The sequence below is a fragment of the Dioscorea cayenensis genome, chromosome 12 (genome assembly GCF_009730915.1).
Source record: "Dioscorea cayenensis subsp. rotundata cultivar TDr96_F1 chromosome 12, TDr96_F1_v2_PseudoChromosome.rev07_lg8_w22 25.fasta, whole genome shotgun sequence".
Classification (NCBI taxonomy): Eukaryota; Viridiplantae; Streptophyta; class Magnoliopsida; order Dioscoreales; family Dioscoreaceae; genus Dioscorea; species Dioscorea cayenensis.
In genome coordinates, this window is record NC_052482.1 from 17,966,269 (window position 1) to 17,988,277 (window position 22,009).

The 22,009-nt window shown below is 29.0% G+C and overlaps 1 protein-coding gene and 1 pseudogene across 1 annotated transcript; both read right to left on the minus strand.

Moving 5' to 3' along the window:
• Window positions 1-2,821: 2,821 nt before the first annotated feature.
• Window positions 2,822-5,415, minus strand: LOC120274159 (14 kDa zinc-binding protein). The gene is made up of 5 exons (XM_039280921.1): window positions 5,266-5,415; window positions 4,939-4,996; window positions 3,698-3,787; window positions 3,273-3,390; window positions 2,822-3,199 (listed from the first exon to the last, which is right to left on the minus strand). Exons 1-5 carry the CDS (start codon window positions 5,388-5,390, stop codon window positions 3,132-3,134), a joined length of 459 nt encoding a protein of 152 aa, XP_039136855.1. The 5' UTR covers window positions 5,391-5,415; the 3' UTR covers window positions 2,822-3,131.
• A 1,072-nt stretch (window positions 5,416-6,487) lies between these two features.
• LOC120273242 lies at window positions 6,488-11,115 on the minus strand (annotated as a pseudogene).
• Between the last annotated feature and the right edge of the window lie 10,894 nt (window positions 11,116-22,009).

Genomic DNA, 22,009 nt, shown 5'->3' on the forward strand with positions numbered 1-22,009 from the left:
AATGGCCTTGCAAAGAGTGGTCATGACTCATGTGATCAAGATTCAAGAACAAGTGACACACAACCAGATGTCAAACAGTTATTAGCCATAGACCAGTCTAATTAACCACCATTTTTATGCTAATTTGTTCTTAAGCTTAGCTGGTTAAGCCACCTTCCTAGGGTGCATATCAAATAGTAATCACTTTATTTTATTTTTTATTCATTGGTTTTCCAAGATGATGCAGTAAGAGTACTCTAAAACCTAAATCTCTCCCATGAGTGTTTATATATATATATATATATATAATTAAATGAACACCAATCTCACCTAAGTTAATAAAAAACACGTAAGGATAAAAAAAAACCCAAAATATCAAACATGCTTCCATGTTATTCAATTTTTGTAGGGTTGTTTTTCTTGACTTGGTAGTTTTTCTATTTTGTGATTTTCTTATCTTGTGCTTATTTTCTCATTCAAATTGTACATTTTTTTTCAATTTAAATAATTTTTTTGAATCATTCTCTAATTTAAACTTTAAATAACTATGTTTATCACTTAGTGTAAAAAAATAAAATAAAAAAAATGAAAAGTTTTGATTTGTATATTATTAATTTCTCTGTTGAAAAAAATGTGCCCTAGAAAATGGGAATTCATATATTATTAGTTTATATATCTATGAATTTACATCCAAAATAGACGTAAATAGATTTCTTATTTATGAACATCCAATTATAAGCTATTGGATTATATGATCTAATGACTGATATTGATGAACAGTATCACTGTTTATTATACTGTTTTAAACAATGGTAATTATTATTCATCAATATTAACCATTAGATTTCAATCCAACCTGATAATGGACATCCATAGATTTTATATATATATATATATATATATAAAAGCTATACATTAACTGCAGCCTGAAAAAGATATTGAGAGAGAGAGAGAGAGAGAGAAACGTATATAGTAACTCAAATGCTCATATTCATTGTTGATAATACTGTATATTCAGTTTCATACAATTTATAGCACTGTAGTTAACACTGTTTACCAATATTATAGATCTGTACTGATATATGTACGTCAACTGCAGACTGGTAAAGACAGTGATGGAGAGAAACATGTACATAAACAGTATCTCAAAATGATCACTGTTGATGAAACTGTAATCTTTTTAACACTATTTTTATTACACTGTAGCCCATACTATTTGCCAGCACCATTAAAACTCACTGTTACAAAAACTGTTAAACAGGGGTACATAAACTATACTTTAAACAATATTTATGTTCACTATTGATGTAATTTAATAGTATTTATAACGCTGTAACTCACACAATTTATTAGCAATGTAAATATATACTATTATAGGAACTGTTGATGAAAAAGAATATTTTGATTTTTATTAATTTTTCTGAAAATCAAATTTAACTGCTCTGATTGACTAAACTATTGCAATACTACTCATAACATACTGTTTACAAACACTGTAAAGATGTGTTGTTACAAAACTATTGAAGAAACAAATGAATTTATTTTTTATTAATTTTCATGGGTTAGTAAAAATTAAGTTTACCATGGCTGAACGGCTCAATTACTGTGATAATTATGAATGGACATTTCAAATCACATAATTGTATGTCCTACTTTTTACTATACAGCTGTTGATAATACTGTAAAAAATAATTTGGCACAGCTGAAAAGCCAGCATGCATCAATTCTGCGGATGTTTATATATATATATATATATATATACATATAAAGAAACATTGGGAAAATATTGCAGATGTCACTAGACGTAGACAGATAAACAAAAAGCGTAAAAGAAAGAAAGTGAAAACAAATGAAAGGAGAGAAAAAGGGGAGTTAGGGTTTAATACAGAGAAGAGGGTGTTAGGGTTTACTACAGGTTGGTTTATATCATGCATGTTCATTTATTATTAGATGATAATAAATTGTTGGCTTATATATACATATATATAAATCTTAATCTTTAGGAGGATACATGAGTAATTTCAAGATCTTATTGGGGGTGCATATGTGTAATTCCAAAATGCCTGAGTCAAGTGCATTAACATGAAAATAGAGCAATTTGATGCCTAACTGAGTCCTCACATGCCTAAAACCAAACATCCACATTGAACTGTTTCTTGTTTTGATTTTATTCTTTAATGCATGGCAACATCATACATTATATGTGATGCTCTGAATAAAATCATTTGAAGATCCCTGTCAGACATCTTTGTGAAGAGAAAAAATAACAGCTAAAAAAAGGTGAAATTTCTTTCTTGGATCTTAAGCATAAACCTTCTTGAAAAGAATACCTAAACAAGCAACGCAAGAAAAGAAAATATATAGAAATGCAGGCCAATTATAATTTAGATATACATGCATGTCTTATTTAACTGTCAAACCAAATCAATAACCGATGCCTGCAAATCCCGAAGCATGAAAAACAAATGAAAAAGAGAGAGGTATCAGTAGATTTAGTTCATAACTGTCTTCTTGACACATTCATTGATGTCTGAAAACTGAAATGCTTTCTTGATGAACAATAGAACATATATAGCAAATACTCAAATTAAAGTTAAATATGGAATAAGTTGTGTGTGATTACAAGATGACAAACAAAACAGAGAAAAGGGGGAGAAATGGTCATCTATGAGTATATATAAAAAGGAAGAACAATGAATTGCCAATTATTTCTAAAAACCTCAGTTTAAGTAACTTTAAAGAACAGTACCAAATTAACTGATCGGAAATGATTCAAAGATTTTGTTTCCATGAGATCCAAATTCTCACTGATAAACAATCAGCAATTCATATATTGCAAATATAACATAGCAAACCAACTTGGCCATCCATTAATAACAAACTGGAAATAAGAATAGTTACCAATCATATGATAACTTACCAGTTAAACTTCAACCAAATATGTCCACCAGCAAGCAATAAAGGGGTCACTTCAAACTAAGTACAACAAAGTAACAAACACAATGAAAAGCTGAAATTCAAGGATCAGAAGTACATCCCTTAAATAGAGGTTTAATTCTTATGCAGTCACAATCTGATTGCATCAGTCCAATTTATTTAAAGAGATCTTTGGATGAATCTTACCACTCAAGATAACAGCCAGAAGATTCATATTAGCCTGGGGGCCAGTTCATCTGTCGCCCACCAATAAGATGAATGTGAAGATGATAAACCGATTGACCTGTAAAACACAATGATCAGCAAACTGCTTGAACAACCCATCAAAAATCAGAAGAGATGAAAATAAAACATACATCCGTTTGGCCCATCATTGATCACAATTCTAAACCCATCATCAAGCCCTTCCTGCTTAGCAACAACCTTAGCTATGTACAGGAGATAGCCGAGTATTTCAATGTGCCTCTCCTCTGCCTACAAACACTCATAACGCAGGATGATATGATATTATGTCAAATCAAATTGCTCTGTCGGATCAAACTCAAAGGAAAAGAAAACTGGTATAGCCAGCCAAGGAAAAAAAATGAAGGCTGGAGAACAAATGATGCACAACCTCTTCCTGACTAAAAACTTTGAAAACATGGGAATACAAAGTGACTATGGAAGGATAAACATTATAGTAGCCCATGGAGATACCTTTGTGCTACTTACCCTCAGACTATAAGTTTAAAGAAATAAGAAATATAATAATTCATTAAACAATAAAAAACAAAACATATACCTTTGAGAGCCCACTCAATCCATCCTTAACCTTAGGGATGATTAAGATATGTGTCGGAGCTTGAGGCTCTATGTCTCTAAATGCAAGAACCTACCAAACAGAAGATATGATAAAAAGTTAGAGCCCGTAATCAATTTGATTTATTAAATAATCAAGATTTATGAACAAGATGAAAGCCTTTGCCACAATAAATAAACAAATAAATAAAAACAACATAATACAAAAAATACTATTCAGGATCTCTAAATCCAATGACTAAGCTACAAAGAAGGTTAAGTTAGGGACAATTATTTAAACCACAAAAAATCATCAATGACAAACAATATGTTGAAGATTAAACAATTCTATGACGGCAGAGCTAACCAGCCAAACTAATTTGTCTGAGTTGTTTCAAAAAGAAATAGGCAGAAACAATGTCATGTTCATAGTATCACTGAACATATTGCTGGACATACACGATAGGTTATAGCTTCAAAATTTAATTCATCTTCAACCCTTGAATGAAAAGCAAACTAATTGAGTGCATCAACACTTAATCATATGGTGAGCCTGATATTGTAAGTGTTAGAGCAGGAAAACAAACCAGTGAGAAGAAAACATATAAACAAGATGATATATGAACTTTTCAGAAATCTTGCAAACCAAATTGGTTTCTGTGCGGCATAGGTGCTGGTAGGGCAACACAAACGGGTGAAGGTATGCCATATGAAGTTAAAGAGAAAATTAGTCAAAATCTTAAGTTCATGCCTAGAGAGAATTTCCAACTAAATTATGTACCTACAAAAAGAACATTTCCTAGGCCAATAAAAATAAAATTTAACAAAATTTGTGTTTTTGAACATTATATGACAAAACTTATGGTATTTGTGGCAATGTAAAGCACATTCACATGATGAATCATAAAATTTCCTCAACCAACTATTATATATGTGAATTTATATTATTGAAATTGATGGGCTCCTTTTACACTTGCTTCCATGATTTAAAAATAATAATTATTATTATTATCAGCCAGAAAAACATTAAAAGAAAAGAAAAATGGTATTCCACTTCATCCATAAGTTCACCAGGCCACAAAAGAATTCCCTTTTAGCAAAGCTGCATTAAGAGTAAGAACATGCAATCCATACAAATAAGAAAAACTGCATTCTCAACCATTTTATATCAACTAAATTGATAAAGAACCCAAAAGCATTAAACACAAACCAACATTCCATTTAAATGAAAAAAATACACTATACCTTGTCATCCTCATAAACCACAGTGGAAGGAATTTCCTTATTTATAATCTTGTCAAATCTGCATTAAAAAAACAAGATTAAAGAATCCATCAAAAACCAAACAACAACTAAACCCTAAACCATTTCCTCCAATCTTCAAAAAAAAAAAACAAATTTGACAACTTTGATCACACTGTAACCACAAGAAACATTCAAAGAAGCAAATAATCACATAAACTACTAAAAACCCTAAAAATTACAAGCAAATCAAGAGCAACCAAACAAACAAATCATCCAATGAAGAAGCACCAAAAGAGACATGAATAGAAAGAGAAGGAGGTGCCTGACATGGTCGGGGTGTCGGCGGCAGCGGGGGAGGCGGCGGCGGCGAGGGCGGCGTCCTTCTCTGAGGAAGCCATGGGGATCAAGTGAGAGCTTAGAACTCCAACTCGGCTTTTATCTTTGTCCTTCATCTCAAGCCTGCCTCTTTGTTTAGAATTCCTTCATCTTCACCTTTTTTACTGCTTTGTCCCTGGGAACCACTCAAGTCGCTTTCTTGGTATGAGGGTATTTTAGTCAATAAATTGTCATGCACTGATTTTATTTTTCTTTTCCCCAATTTTTATTTTACTTGATTTTTTTTTTTTAGTTTGATAGTTTAAGAAAGTTTTCAAGCGCAAAAATAAAAATAAAAATAAAAATTATTACTTGCATGTTTGGCGAGTAAATTTTGCGATAGACACTGTATATATATCATATTAGATAAAAAGATAGAATATCCTATTTAGCTCCTCTATTATATTCAATCTGTCTTAGTCATTCTATTTTAATTTGTTCTGAAAAAATCTCTATATAATTAAAATGAAACTAATTGAGTCCCACTCCTAACTGTCGTTTATTTTTTCATCTATCTTTATTATGTGAATTTTTAAAATATTAGAATATAATTAAATTTTATTTTTTTAATATATTTTTAATAAATCAAATCCCCTATCCAAATTAGATCTAGACCCTAGTGAGAAGCATGGAAAACCAGAGTGTGGTCTATGAATGAATAAGATATAATAAGAATATACATAACCCTATTCCGGTCTGGTCCGGTATGGAATGAACTTATAATCTGATGATCGAGTCGATTCCATGATTATAAGTTCATAACCCCAGCCCCTTCCCATTTTGGGCGGAACAGATCTATTAATTCTTTTATTCCAGTTAGTAAGAAAGAGGGATCTTGAACTAAGAAATAGACCTAGAAGCTAAAAGAGGGTATCCTGAGCAATTGCAAGAATTGGGTTCATTGATATTCCCGGTATAGTAGATGCTATCACACATACAGTCATACTCAATTCGATGGAATTGTTTGATCTTAAAGGAGATCTTCTATAATTTCGCACGTGAGGGGTTATTTCTTGGTTTCGCCCAGTCATTAATAACTTGATTATTTTTAGATAATAGTAGATAGAAACAACGCTCGTAAGGAGTCCTATTGAAACCAAGAAATATAGGCCCGCCTGCCATCCACACCAGAATAGATGGAGTTTTCCGAAAAAACCTGCTAGTGGAGGAAGACCTAGTGATATAATGCAAGCAAAGGATAATCTTGCATAATTTCGAATGTTATCAGTTCCGGTACGTAGACCAAATGATACAATGCAAGCAAAAGTTCCTAGATTCATGGAGATATAGAACAGCATATAAGTTATCATGCTTGCATATCCATCATTTGAGTCTCCAACAATTATTTTAATAATTACATATCCAATTATTTTTGTGTCGTCCCTTTGGCCACAACATCAATGTCACTGCTAGAGAATGAGAAGCATGGAAAACCAGAGTGTGGTCTATGAATGAATAAGATAAATTGCTTTTTTACAATATTTTTACAAATACTTCTTGCAAATGACATGATTTCCATATTAATGGTTAAATTAAATGGCTTTGTACTACATCTTTCCTTCTCACGGGCAATTATTTGTATTCAGAAATTTCTAATTCATAAATTATTTTGTTATTTGTTTTTAATCTTTTAAATTTTATTATTTTAATAATCAACAATAATAATGATATGCTTGGTGTTACCATTGAAAACTTGTTAGTTCTTCCGATGTAGTTTGTGGTTTAGAGGACACCAAAACACTCATAAAAAAATTTATACAAACCAAACAAGAAGGAGACACACAAGATTGGTAACCCAGTTCGGCGTACACTCGCCTACATCTGGGGGGCCAAGCCAGGAGATAAACTATCCACTAAAAGAAGTAAAAATAGATGAGTACAAACATTTGTCACTCACACTCTCAACAATAAAGATCGCTACCCTCTCTAAATTGTCTAGTGCTCACACACTCTCCTCCACAAGTGATACACCCAATCTCAGAGCAAGGTAGCTTATATAGATTCCTCAATGTCCCAAATATAGCACATACCTCTTTTAGAATCTCCACGGCTACTAATTTAAAAACCTTCCAAAATTAGCTGTTGCAACTCTTATTGTAATATGAATTGCAACATGGCCCCGACTGCTAACTTGACTGAGTTCTGGCTACATTGCAAACGGCCTCAAAACCCATCAATCTCCCGGTCATGCTTAGTCCAAGTCGGTGCAGCCAAATCTCCCGATCTCGACTGCCGGCAACTAGGCTACATCCTCAGTTCCTCATCACGCAGCCCCTTCGCAAGTGAAGCACCTCATTGTGCGTCTTCACGAAACTTGCTAAACTTGATCTTCAATTCACCCAAGTTTAGTCTTCAAATCTTCCCAAGAAAGATCTTCAATCAATCATTTCAATCATGCTAACAATAGGCATGTCTTCAAATCTTGCCCTTAATAGTCTTCAATCATCCTCATTAAGGTTTTTTCAAATCATATCATCAATAGTCTTCAATCATATGATTGATAGGTATTTCTTCAATTAAGCTCCATCCATATTTAGTCTCTAATCAAATCTCTCTAAATATGGTCTTGATATAATCTTGTCTTCAAGTTGTAATATATTGCCAAAAATAACTTCTCCAAAATCTTCAAGATATTTGCCTCCAAGTCAAGACTCTTTGCCATGTCATCAATATTGCCACATCACACAGGTTGCCACATCATTTTGACTTGGTGTCAAATCATACCAATAATAGTGCAGTGAACAAAAAAACTTTTTATTTTTATTTATTAAAGTTTTGTTATGCATGCTTATGCGAATGTTTTGTGATTACGACCAAGTCACCCGTCTTAGTACCATAAATAACCTGAAGAAGAAGAGGTCAAACATGAATGAGATGAGATAAAGCCTATAATCATTAAAAATAATATTAATATCTTATTTATTGGGATAGTTTGCCGACCCACCTATCTCAAATTTGATTAGATAGACGATGAACTAATTAAATGATCTTACATCAAATATGACAGGTGGAGTTCATGTAAGGATATTATATGATTTTTTTTAATAAAGTCAACAAGCAACAAAATAAAAAATTGATCTCCTTGAAGGGAAGAACAAGTTTCAATCACAAACACATATCGTTACCAGTGAGCTAGTCTACGATTCTCAATATTTTATGATTTTATATTAGAATATGAGGCATACGTCAGTATGTTACAATGCAAAATAATGAGGCTTGGCATGAACAAGCTAAAAATAATAATAATCATTCTTTGTATGAGTTAAGTTTAAAAATTACAATCAGAGGACAAAATATTTAGGTAAAAAGATAATGAATTGTATAACTTGATAAAATAATTAACCTAAAATATTATCTTTATCACCCTTAATGGTATACACCATCTACTGTAATCTATTTATCTCCCGCAATTAACTACACATCAACCCAATTTATAAACAAAACCGTGCTTAGCATTGTTATTTATTTATTATTTATTTTAACTTTTGACTTATAACTAGTTTTTAACTTTAAAATGAATAGTTTGAGTGTTTGGCAAAACTACTCAATTAGGTAATTTTTAAATAGTTTCATTAAAATATTCAAAAATAATTTATTCAGTTAAAATGACAAAAAAGAATATACAAATTTTATTCATGTATGTGCCTAGTTAAATTTAATTAAAATATTTTTCAAATTTATGTATACTAGTGTGGTCGGCCTGTGCTAGACGCTACAGGGTTATTTATAATGTTGTTCCCCCCTTTTATCAATTTATTTGTTCTTTATATATATTTATTGTTTGTTTTTTTGGGGAAAAACTTTAAATGTAATGAATATTTTATTTGATGATAATTGTTGTTCATTCGAAGTGTTGCAGTAATTTTTGGGAAAAAAACATCTACTTTGTAAGCATTTATTCATGTATTAAATATAGGCAAAAGTTCAAGTTTTTATTGCTCATTCAAAATAGCAACATAAAAGGGTACAAAATAAAATATCTTCATTTCATTCATGGTTTTTATTATGGATGTGCATCAGAAACACTTGTGTGTTTAATATTGTCATCCATGGTAGCTGGAAAGGTTGAGGTCGATCAGAGTAATTTATGGTGGGTTTTTGGGAGATGAATTGGATTTGAGAGGTTTTTTGGCGTTGTTGTTTGATGAATCAACCTTAAAAAAACAATAATGTATTAGTTCATATTTTTTCGTTAAGTAATGTGAAGTTGTTAATTGGGAAGCTATACTAAAAAAAGATGCTATAGTTACTAATGCATGGATCATTTAGTGTTACATTTGTTTTTCATGATAATCAGAGTAAATTAATTAGTTATGCATTTTGTTTTGTATTTTTTAATTGATATGCAAGTATTATTGTTATATGTGATTTTTTTCATAAATCATGATTAGCCTAAGATGCATTTGTAGTTAACTTGATATTTTCACATATTTAAATTGAACTTACATTTTTTTGGGAGTGTTTTGGTTGCTCATAGTTCCAATTTAGTTTTGATAACACTTGTTTATGACATGGGTAGTAGTCTTGTCATTTCAGTGGAATTTTTCACACATTAGCAATAACTATTAACACATTTATATTTTGGAAAAAATTTTCAAAAACATTTGTAAAAATTTACTTCGAGATTCTCAATAAGCTGCTTTGCATTTGAAGCGCAGACAGTGATATGTCTTGCACTTGGGTTGATGAAACCTTCTTTTATAGCTTGGTCAATGAAAAGAAAGCAATGAGTTGTAGTAGCCATTAATATTCAATAATCCAACCTAAAACAATGAATAAGTTTGTCATAATTTGTTCATAATTTCCATTATGTATGTCTATAATTGCCATTGAATTACCGGCTTGTTATGTATGCCTAATTGTGCCCACGTAATCACTTCAAAAAGTTCTTCAAGAGTACCATAACCTCCTACATAATAATTTTAATTGAGATTAATTAGTTTTTTTGTATTTCAAGAGGAAAAAATAATGGCTTGTGAGAGGATGGATAATGAATGATAACACAATGATACGAAAATAAAACAATGTTAGTGAATATATAATAAATATGAAATATAGGCTGTGTACGAACCAGGCATAGCAATAAAAGCATTAGAATTGCTAGTCATCTCTACTTTTCTTTCTTGCATATCGGCCACTGGTTTTACTTCTCCTATAGTGATGCCAATTATCTGACAAATTTAAAAAACAATATATTACTGAATAGCCATTGATATTTGTGGTTTGATTTTTTTTTTTCTTGGAATAGCTTGTCATAAAATTCAATAAATTTTTGTCATACCTCTTTCTCCATTAGAGCTTTGGGAATGATACTGAGTATATAGAGAAAAAATGTTAATAACTAAAGTTTTTTTCAAATAAATGGCATTTTAAATTTTTTTTTTAAAAAAATAAACCGTACCCAAGAACTTGTCTTCCACCATCAAAGACAGTTTGAGATATCAAGCCCATTAATCCAATATTGCCTCCTCCATATACTAAATTAATGTTTTTTTATCACCTGAAGGGATTTGTAAGGTTATTTCATATGTTTGTAGTTGAGCATACACAAATGAGTAGGCTATATGATTATAAAAACAATAACAGAGAAAGAACAATGGAACGGAAGAGAGAGTGATGAAAAAAAAATTAAAATTAAGTAAAAGTAAGAAGCTAAACCAGTTCTTTGCCAAGATCAATAACATCATCTTGATAACTCTTTTGTTTTCCTACGTTGCTACCACAAAAAGTATAAATTGTCTTGAATTTGGATGTACTCATTCTCTTTCTTTTGTTTTGCTTTATTGACACTGCAAATTGCATTAAATTATTATAAAAAAAAAATAAATTCAAGCTGCAAGTATGATATGTTTTTTTTTATTGCTATAAATAAAATAAACTGGTTGACAATTGAATAATAATAAGGAAGGATGAGCAAAAGAGGATCTTGAAACCGTATGAAAATTAGGCTGATGATATGTATTTTTTGTAGGAGTATTACCACGTTTTGATCTAGGAGACTGATGATTGTGTGGGAAGAGTACTCTATTTCTATCAGGTGTTATACATACATACATTTATAATTTTTTAAAAAAAATACAATTTAAAATGTTAAAATTATGATAAAATCCAAAAGAAGAGTAGATTTTTTTTACCAATCAAGCCAAAAGCTAGTAAACCCTAGAATTTTGGATCCCGATGATAAAAAAAAATTACATTCCAATCCTGCCATAAGCTAGCAAACCCTTAAATTTTGGATCCTGATGTTTAATGTGTAGATCTGCACAGAATTGTCTTCTTGATTGGATGGGAGCAATGAACAACATATATTTTGTTATAACATATAATGGGCAAAGACAAAGAAGTCAAGCTCAAATACCAAAAATGAATCTAGCTATTTCATACCATGCTTAAATGATTAGTTGTCAATCTTGATATCCATACCCATTTTTTAGCAAATCTTATCTTCTTGGACAACGCATTGAGAACAAAATTCTTAATATCTTTGTCAAAAGATTTAAAAAATTACAGAAAAAGTTATATTTGAAAAACAATGACCATCAACTGTTAAATTGAGGCAAATACAGATGCCCTATAACAGCAAAATTCTATGACAAATGATATAATTTTCTAATAGCTACAAAAAGTCTTTTGCCAAATAAGCTCAAAGAAAAATATATAACTTGATGACAAATTGTGAAGATTAAAATCAAATCTTACCTCCTTATACAAAGAATTGACAACAAAATCCTTGATATCTCTAATGACATATGCAAACAAATAATATAAAAAGTTGCGTCTGAAAAACCATGCAGTAAGAAGAGAAAAACAAAAAAACAAAACACACAATCTCTCTCTCTCTCTTCTTTGTCTATGTATATATATATACACACATTTATTATGTGTTATTTTCTTTGTTTTCTATATATATACACACACATTCATCTATCACAACTTTGTTTGGGAGTTTGCATTTGTGGTGATTATTATTCTCTAGTTTGTTAGAACGTTTTTCTTTCCTTATCTAGGCCTATATTTTTTTTTCCTCTATGTATTTTCCTTCATTGTTTGCTTTCATGTTTGTTTGTCTTCAATTTTCTTTCTCACATTACTAATGATAATTTTTTCATTTTGTTAGTATGGGAGAGAATTATTGCAAGTCTTTTATTGACATCATCCCTCAAGAATTGATCGAAGAATTAATTGCATCTATTGCTTCAACATCTTCTAGATCTCTTCATGATCTCAAAATATTACATGGCTGGTAATTTTATTAATTACTCATAGCATAAAAGCCATAGTTGCTTCTTTGAATTATGAGTATATATATATACATATATCTTTTGCAGTTGTAAGAGTTTTTATGTAGCATCAAAAAGTCAGAAAGTTGGGCAATTAATGCGGGTTGATAATTTATGGTATCTAGACATGAAGGAGTATATTAGTGTTCTTCAAAATTGTGCCCAACAAGACAATTTGGAAGCTAGTTTGGTGCTTGGATTGGTGCAAAACTCATCATTCATTTTGTTTCATGGTAGATAAGTTATAGTACTAATATTGACAATATATTTTTTACATTGTTTTTCAGATCGACTGTATGAAGTTGAAAATGGATTCAGGCATCCAATATCTAACAAATGCAGATTTTTAAAGGTCATTTACTTGCTGGATATGTAGGGGAATTATTTTGTACAAAAATCAGGAAACACATCCTTCTGGCATGACAATGCTCAACATGGTTGCTACTAGAAAAGTTGATCATGCCTCAAAACCATTTGAAAGCAAAAAAACTTGTAATTATAGGATAAATAATTGTAGATATTCTACATCAAAATTATTTAGAGATATTGTATGGAGTATAGGATGTAAATGGATAGAAAAAGAGGGATGGGAGTGTGAGACCCATTTGTGTGGTCGAAAAGTAGATGATATCCTTTGTAATGAATGGTTAGGTGAAGATGGATTATTGAGAGAGTTTTGTAGTCAAGTTTGTAGATGGAAATATGAATTTAATTTGTTTTCAGAACTTCTGTAATGGATCTTATCTGTAATGGAATTTTGAAGCAATGTTTAAAATTTTATTGTTTTCATTCATTTATTTGTTTAGTAATTTATTTATTTATTGAAAAATAAGTTTGGACATATGCTAACATGTTCTTCATGATGTTTTTCATTTAAGTGTTGAAAATATGTTCATAATGTTGTTTTTCATGTCATTGTCTTTTCGCATACATTTCATTGATCTAGGAGTGTTGAAGCTGCTGACACTCCCAATTCAGTTTTGTTGCAACTTCTTTATCAAATGAAATGTAATCATATTATCACAATGAAATTGCAGGCAATCAACAATAATTGTCAGGAACTTAATATTTTTTTTTTGTATTAGTTTTCATAGAAACTTTTGACAAAAAAAAACATATGAAATTTTTAATACTCAAATAATTTGTCAATATTTATTGATTTAAACTCTTATTTTCTCTTATTGTTGAAGTTGTTAGAATTATGTTAAAATTTTGACTTCCAAATCTTTCTCAAATTTCTCATGGATGATGGATTCTTCTAATTTTTAATCTTTTATCGATAAAATAGTTATGATGATTTTTTTAACATAATGTGATGGAGATGATAAGTTATCTTTTCTTAAATTCTTTTTTGTTTGTCATTATATGATGGTTGTAAAAAATAACTAAATTCATCATGTTTTTGCATGGAGTTTTATTCTATGTATTTAATATAATAACAATAATTTTAAAAAAATTGGGAAAAAAAAACACCAATCAACATGCTCCAAATGGCAAGGAGTTAGGCTCAAATTTTATCAATCAATTTTAACATAATAAATTTTTTTAAAAGGTTAGACAAAAACAAAGTTAGGTTCCCATCCCTTCAAGACTCAGCAATCCATTCCAATGCAATCTATCATAATAAAATGTTCAAATAAAAAAAATTCAAAATCCACCAATCAGCATGCACCAAATGGAGTGTAAAGGCTTTAAGGGGATAAACTTTAAAGTATTTATATGTATGTATATTTGTTTGTATATATATATACAAATATACATACATATAAATACTTTAAAGTTTATCCAAAATCTCATTTGGAAAGGTTTAAATGAGAGCGTAAGGGCTATTGAGTAATTTCATTTGATTTATTTAATCAATCTTGAAAGTCCAAATGTCAATTGGAGAGGTTAGGGAGTACTATTAGTTAAGATTAATATATAGTTATATAATTATAATGCTGCACAGAAGATTTCTATATTACTTGTCTTAAAGAAATCTTATGTTTTTCTTCCCTGTATAAGGATGCAAAAGTCAAAGATAAATCACACAAAATCTACTTTACATATTGTAAAGTTCAATGAATTTCATATAAATTTACGATTCTAGCAGAGAAGGGTCAACAATTGTGGCTTAATTATACTCTCATGCAAGCCAGCCCATATTTAAAAAAAAAACACCTAGGACATTGATATGTTATCATAATATGTAAATGATGATTTGGATTTTTTGGTAGCAAGGGAAAACAAAATCCAAGCAAAAATCTATTGGCAATTATGTTGCAAAGTTAGAGACAGCTAGACACAGCTACATATGAAGTAGAAGGGGAACATTATTCAAGCGACGGGATCAGTGGCACGCTTGAGAGCGTAGGGGGCGGAGGCAGCAGACGCCATTAAGGGGTACGGTAAGGGTTACAAAAAAATAATTATTGATAAAACCCTCTCGAATTGATGGTACACAGATCCACAAGAGTAGAGAAATAGGTGTTGGACAGTGTTCCTAACATTATATTGTTGTCGGATTTTCATTGGCTAGTTGACTAACAATGGGGAATCGGGAAGAATGGTTTTACTTTCTTTGTCAAACCTAAAATGATCCAGCGGAATAAATGAATGCAAAATAATGCCCAGGTATGCTCACTCGCAGGTGTTCCTCATATTATATTGTTGTCGGCTTCTCAATAGCCCATTGACTAACAATGAGAAATTGGGAAGGATGTTAAAATGGGCCAGTAGAGGTATTGATGATAGAGGAGACTGTGATGCTTTGGTTTTAGCAAACTCATTAAAAAGACAAAACACTCAACCAATAAGGGACAATCAAATGTGCAACAAAGACACACTCTTGAGGAATAGTGATTTTGGGTCACTGTTTATTCCAATTTTAAGATATATATATATATATATATGTATGTATATTATATAATTTTGATTTGACAAATGCATGTATATAAAACGTGATTGTATGATGAAGAGATGATGAAAGATGGAGGAGATGACATAAGAGAAAGAGCATTGTTAATCAACTATGGTGAAATAATCATTCCATGTTATCTTAATTGTGCTCTCTGCTCTATCTGTCATCATTATCATATCTTTTTCCTTCTATGTCTCTCTTTCTCTCTAACACTCTATCTCCTTTTTTTTAAGGTTTCATTCTCTATATGTTTTTATAAAACTTTAGTATATAGTTCAAACAAATATATTTAAAGATAAAGTTGTTATACTTATGGTTCAAGTGCTAAGGTAGCAATGATGTAATGTTTTTTGCATTTCTTTTCTCTTTTTTAAGGTCATGTTTTTGTTTCAGAATTATTAACAAAATTATTCATATTGTTATTGTTTGGATTTGTGCAGACATGCACTTGAATTAATGTTTTTTCAGATATCTTTATCCGGAACCTTAGGCACATCTTTCTTTTTATGATGTTCGCTATCAGGAGGTGGATTTAGTAAGTGTATTTTTCCCTTTATTTTTTCCCTTTTGCTAAGATTTGATTTTGATTTTTGATTCTCTCAATAAATTATTCTGTGTTATTTTTTTTGTTTATATATATATATATATATATATATCCATTTCTAACAACTTAGGTTGGGAGTTTGGAATTATGGCAATTTTTCTTCCCTAGTTTGTTACAATGTTTTTTTTCATTATTTAGGTTTAATTTTTTGTTTTCTTTATGTATTTTTCTTCAATGTTTGTGTTTTTCCTTTGTCTTCTAGTTACTTTCTCAAATTCTTAATGATTGTTATTTTTATTATGTTAGAATGGGAGAGAAATCTTGTAACAATTTTCTTGGAGTTATTCCTCAAGATATTATCGAAGAAGTCATTGCATATATTGCTTCAACATCTTCTAAATCTCTTCATGATCTGAAAATGTTATGTGCCTGGTAATGTCATTGTTTATTCATAGCATTAAGCTAATTGTTGTTTCTGTGCATTATGAATACATATATTTATATATATCTCTATATATATATTTATTTGCAGTTGTAAAGTTTTTGTGTAGTATCGAAAAGCCACAAAGTTAGACAGTTTATGCGAGTTGATAATTTATGGTTTATTGACATGAAGGAGTATATTATTTTTCTTCAAAATTGTGGTCGGAAAGACAATTTGGAAGCTCTTTTGGTGCTTGGATTGGTGAAAAACCTTATCATTCATTTTTTTAGTGTTAGATAAGTTAAATTGGGCTAAAAAGTAATTGAAGACATAAATTAAAATCAATTTCTCAACTTGGTGTTCCAGATATATAATTTTTTTCGCATACATTTCATTGATCTAGGAGTGTTGAAGCTGCTGACACTCACAATTCAGTTTTGTTGCAACTCCTTCATCAGATGAAGTGTAATCCTGTTATCATAATGAAATTGTAGGCAATCAACTATAATTGTCAGGAACTTAATATTTATTTTTGTATTAGTTTTTATAAAAACTTTTGACTAAAATCATATGAAATTTTCAGAACTCAACTAATTTCTCAATATTTATTGATTTAAAAACTTATTTTATCTTATTGTTGAAGCTGTTAGAATTATGTTAAAATTTTGACTTGCAAATCTTTCTCAAATTTCTCATGAATGATGGATTCTTCTAATTTTTAATCTTTTATCAATAAAATAGTTATGATGATTTTTTTAACATAATGTGATGGAGATGATAAGTTATCTTTTCTTAACTTCTTTTTGTTTTTCATTATATGATGGTTGTAAAAAATGACTAAATTGGATCCCAATGAAAAAAAATGCACTCTAATCTTGTTAAAAGCTAGTATCTTTATATTGTTGGTCCGCATCTCCTTGTCTATCTCTTGTTGTTGAATTCCATTTTATTGAATCGAGTCCAAATTAAGTTGGAATATGATTTGATATGAATCACCATATCTTCTTTGTCAAAGAGGATATGCAAATTATGCAAATGATTATGTTGAGATTATTTGACATAATAAATAGGGGAATAGAAACACACAAAAAAAATTAAAATTAGTAAGTGATGAAAAATAATTTTTTTTAAAAAAAATTATATAAATGATGAATAACATGATGAGAAAGAGACAAAAAAATATTTCAAATCGTGTGTTCTATAAAATGAACTTGCTATGGTATTAAAGTTATAGAATTATTTAGTGCAATAATATACAATTATGGAATAAATTTTGTTATAAATTTTTCAATTGAGTTGTTTTTATTGGTTGAATTATTGTTGATATTCATCAATTTAGTATTTTTATTTTTTGAAAAAAATGTGAATTTAGATCAATTGAAGAATGGAAGTTGTGACAAGTAATAGATATGTAAATGTATATAAATTAGTCAAATAAATATTATATATAATATGATTTGTATAGTTTACAATATTATATTTATTTGATATGATTTGATAGGTTTGTTTGTTGTACTCTGTCCTGATTTAGACACTAACAAATATAAAATTTAGATAGTTTGGGTAATTTTAAAAATTAAAAATAAATTGGCGATAATTTTAAAATTTAAATAATTTGGATAAAATGAAAATTTTAATAAAAAGAAGAAGATAAAGCGGATATTTTGTATTTTTTAAAACATATTTATTAAATAAAATCTTAAATATAAATAATAAAATAATTAACTAATATATTTAAAAACTATATTTCAAAATAAATATTTAAAATAATAAAAATATGTGGACAATAATAATTTATTATATCATAATTAATAAAAAAATAATTAAATAATACATTTTTATTTCAAATAATAACCCTGACATCGGGCGTACAAACCCCTCTCCCTAGTTTTTTTTATTATTTTTTTAAAAATATTTTTAAACCAAGCATCGGGGTAATTAACCTCCCTTTAGTTTTGTTTCAATTGTAAATTTTTTATGTGTTTTTCATGCAATATGATTATAATTCTTAACTCAAAATAAAATTATCTTAATTATGGTGATTTGCAATTTAATTCTAAAATAGAATATTAAATAATTAGTACTAATCTTACAGAATTTATTGTCAATTCCAATAAACATTTTAAATTTTATTTTCAATGTCATATATGGCAAGGATAGAAATAATTTTAAAATTATAAAAACAACGTTATATTTAGTAAACTATAATAATTTCATTAATTAATATAAAACTCATTTCACATATATATATATATATATATATATGCATAATAACAACTAAACAAAAATACTTCCTAAATCCTAATTACAATTTGCGGCAAAACCGTTTATTCATTTCAGCCCTCTATGCTTTCGCTCTCATTGTTTTTCTTTTCTTTGGCTTTTGTTCAGCATTTCCCACCTCCAACAATGCTGATGGTTCAAATGATCGTGAATCAACCACTTCATGTATGTTTTGGTTCACACAAATACAATTATTACATTCGTTGTTTTTTTATCCCATCAAGAAATACATTGATCATATATTCCAATTGGCTAACAACACCCTCAAAACGCTGCAATTGCTCATCAAAATGTTCTAATTGATCCTTCCCTACTCCTTCCATGGGATGCTCTCTCTCAAGTTTGTTTGCGAAGTTGTAAGGCTATAAACAGCAGGGGAAAAAACTATTAGAGTTAATTTTAATATACAGCCAAAAGCAAGCATACATTTATGAAAGGAGGGAAAACTTTTCTTTTCAAGTTAGAAATTGTTCTTGTTTTATAAATACATGATAAATGAGGTATACAGATCTTTTACATTCAACTTTATGCATACTAGACATTCTCCCCGGCTTCGCATCGGTGCTTTTAAAATTTTATGAAGAGTTTTGAGCCAATATCATATATAAAATAATCTAATTAAATAACTCCTATCATAAAGCTATTGTATACCTTATTTCAAAGGTCTTATGGATATTTATTGCATAAATAATTAGGTGTAATTAATGTTTTTCAATTATTAATATTATAAGTTATATAAATAAATACTTAAATGTTATAAAAAAAATTTAAAATTGTTCTTTGAAACGCTCTCGAATACCTTGAATTTTCAAAGATCTTATGGACATTTATTGCATAAATAATTATGTGTAATTAATGTTTTTTAATTATTAATATTATAAATAATATAAATAAAAAGTTAAATGTTATAAAAAAAATATTTAAATTTGTTCCTTGAAACGCTCTCGGAATAGATTATACATCTACTTTAATAGTATGTATAGACGCATGCTGTCAAGCTTGAAGTCTTATTAATACAATATTGTTTAACAAAAAAACCATCCTATAACCACCCATTCAAATTTAACCATTATTTTTAAAATATTTCTATATTTAATTCACATTAATTAAAACAATTAAATTTTTCATTATATCTATATATATCTCTATAAATAAGAATTTTTCTATGGTTGGATTTGATTCCAGCAAGTGTATATCATCAATTGAATTTAAATCCAATAACAACCTATCATATAGTGTTATTATTAATAAAAAAAAAAAGAAATATTATTAATTGTATTTTTAACATTACCATTAACATTGTTATAAACCGTATTGGTCATGATGATCATTTATTTTATTTATTTTATTTTTTCTCTTTCTTTTTAAAGCCTTTGCTAACGTTTTAAAAAAACAAGAATGTATTGCATATATATATATATATATTCATATATAATTCATGAAATAATGGGTGCAACTGTATAATTAAAAAAATTAATTAATTAATAAATAACAAATTGATAAAAATTAAAATTAAAATTAAAATAACAACAACAACAAAAACAACAACAATAATAATAATAAAAAGAATTGAATGTTTATGCACGTATCATATATATGTACGTATGTATGAATGGGTAAAAAGTAAAGACCTAACTTCTTGCCCAAGAAATCCCTAGCGGGTGTGGATCCGGATACGAAGATCCCGATCTGAGAGACTTCAATAAATAGTGTTTCTTGATTTTATATGGTTAAATGTTCTTCTCCCCTGAAATCCCCAAACATGGCCCCAAAACCAGTGATTCAACGATACATCATTCAAATCACCAGGTGGCGCAGCAGAGTAGCTAAAAATTTTAGGATTTAAAATTTAAATATTCAAAGTAGTTTTTGTTTAGTTTTTTGTAATTATCTTAGATTAATTAGTTAGTTTATTATCCAGCAATTTGTAATTATTTTAGTTTTATTTACTATTTTGTCCTTAGTTTAGATCTATAAATATTGTTTTAGGGTTTTGAGCAAGGGATCGGTTAATTGAATTGAATTTTCTTGTTTCTTGTGAGTTCTTGAATTAGAACTGCGTATCCAATGCGTCAAATGGTATCAGAGCGAGGATGTCAACTGTTGGCGATGGTGATGGTCTTCATGACAGTGATCAGGAGGCTAGAGCCCCTTAGGGGGACGAAGCGTTGCAACGATTGGAGCGACGTTTGGAGCAACGGATGGATCTCAGATTCCAGCGTTTTAAATAAAAAGTTAAATGTTATAAAAAAATTTTAAAATTGTTCCTTGAAACGCTCTCAGAATAGATTATACATCTACTTTAATAGTATGTATAGACGCATGCTGTCAAGCGTGAAGTCTTATTAATACAATATTGTTTAACAGAAAAATTCATCCTATAACCACCCATACAAATTTAACCATTATTTTTAAAATATTTCTACATTTAATTCACATTAATTAAACAATTAAATTTTTCATTATATCTATATATATATATCTATAAATAAGAATTTTCCTAAGGTTGGATTTGATTCCAGCAAATGTATATCATCAATTGAATTTAAATCTAAAAACAACCCATCATATAGTGTTATTATTAATAAAAAAAAATAAGAAATATTTATTAATATTATTTTTAACATTACCATTAACATTGTTATAAACCGTATTGGCCGTGATGATCACTTTTTTTATTTATTTATTTTATTTTTTCTATTGTTTTTTAAAGCCTTTGCTAACATTTAGAAAAATGTATTGCATATATATATATATATATATATATATATAGTGTATGCATTTCATATATATATATATGAAATAATGGGTATGCACTTTCATATATTAATACATGAAAATTAATTAATAGAATAAGAATTTAAAATAAATAAATTAATTAATAAAAATAACAATCTAATAAACAAATTAATAATAAATAAATAACAACAACAACAACAACAATAATAATAATAATAATAATAATAATAATAATAATAATAATAATAATAATAAAAGAATGGAATGTTTATGCATGTATCATATATGTATGTAATGTATGAATGGGTAAAAAGTAAAGACCTAACTTCTTGCCCGAGAAACCCCTACCGGATACGGATCCGGATACGAAGATCTGGATCTGAGAGACTTCAATAAATAGAGTTTCTTGATTTTTTTTTTATTTTTGGTTAAACGTTCTTCTCTCCTGAAATACCCAAACATGGCCCCAAAACCAGTGATTCAGCGATTCATTATGCAAATCACCGGGTGACGCAGCATAGTTGCTA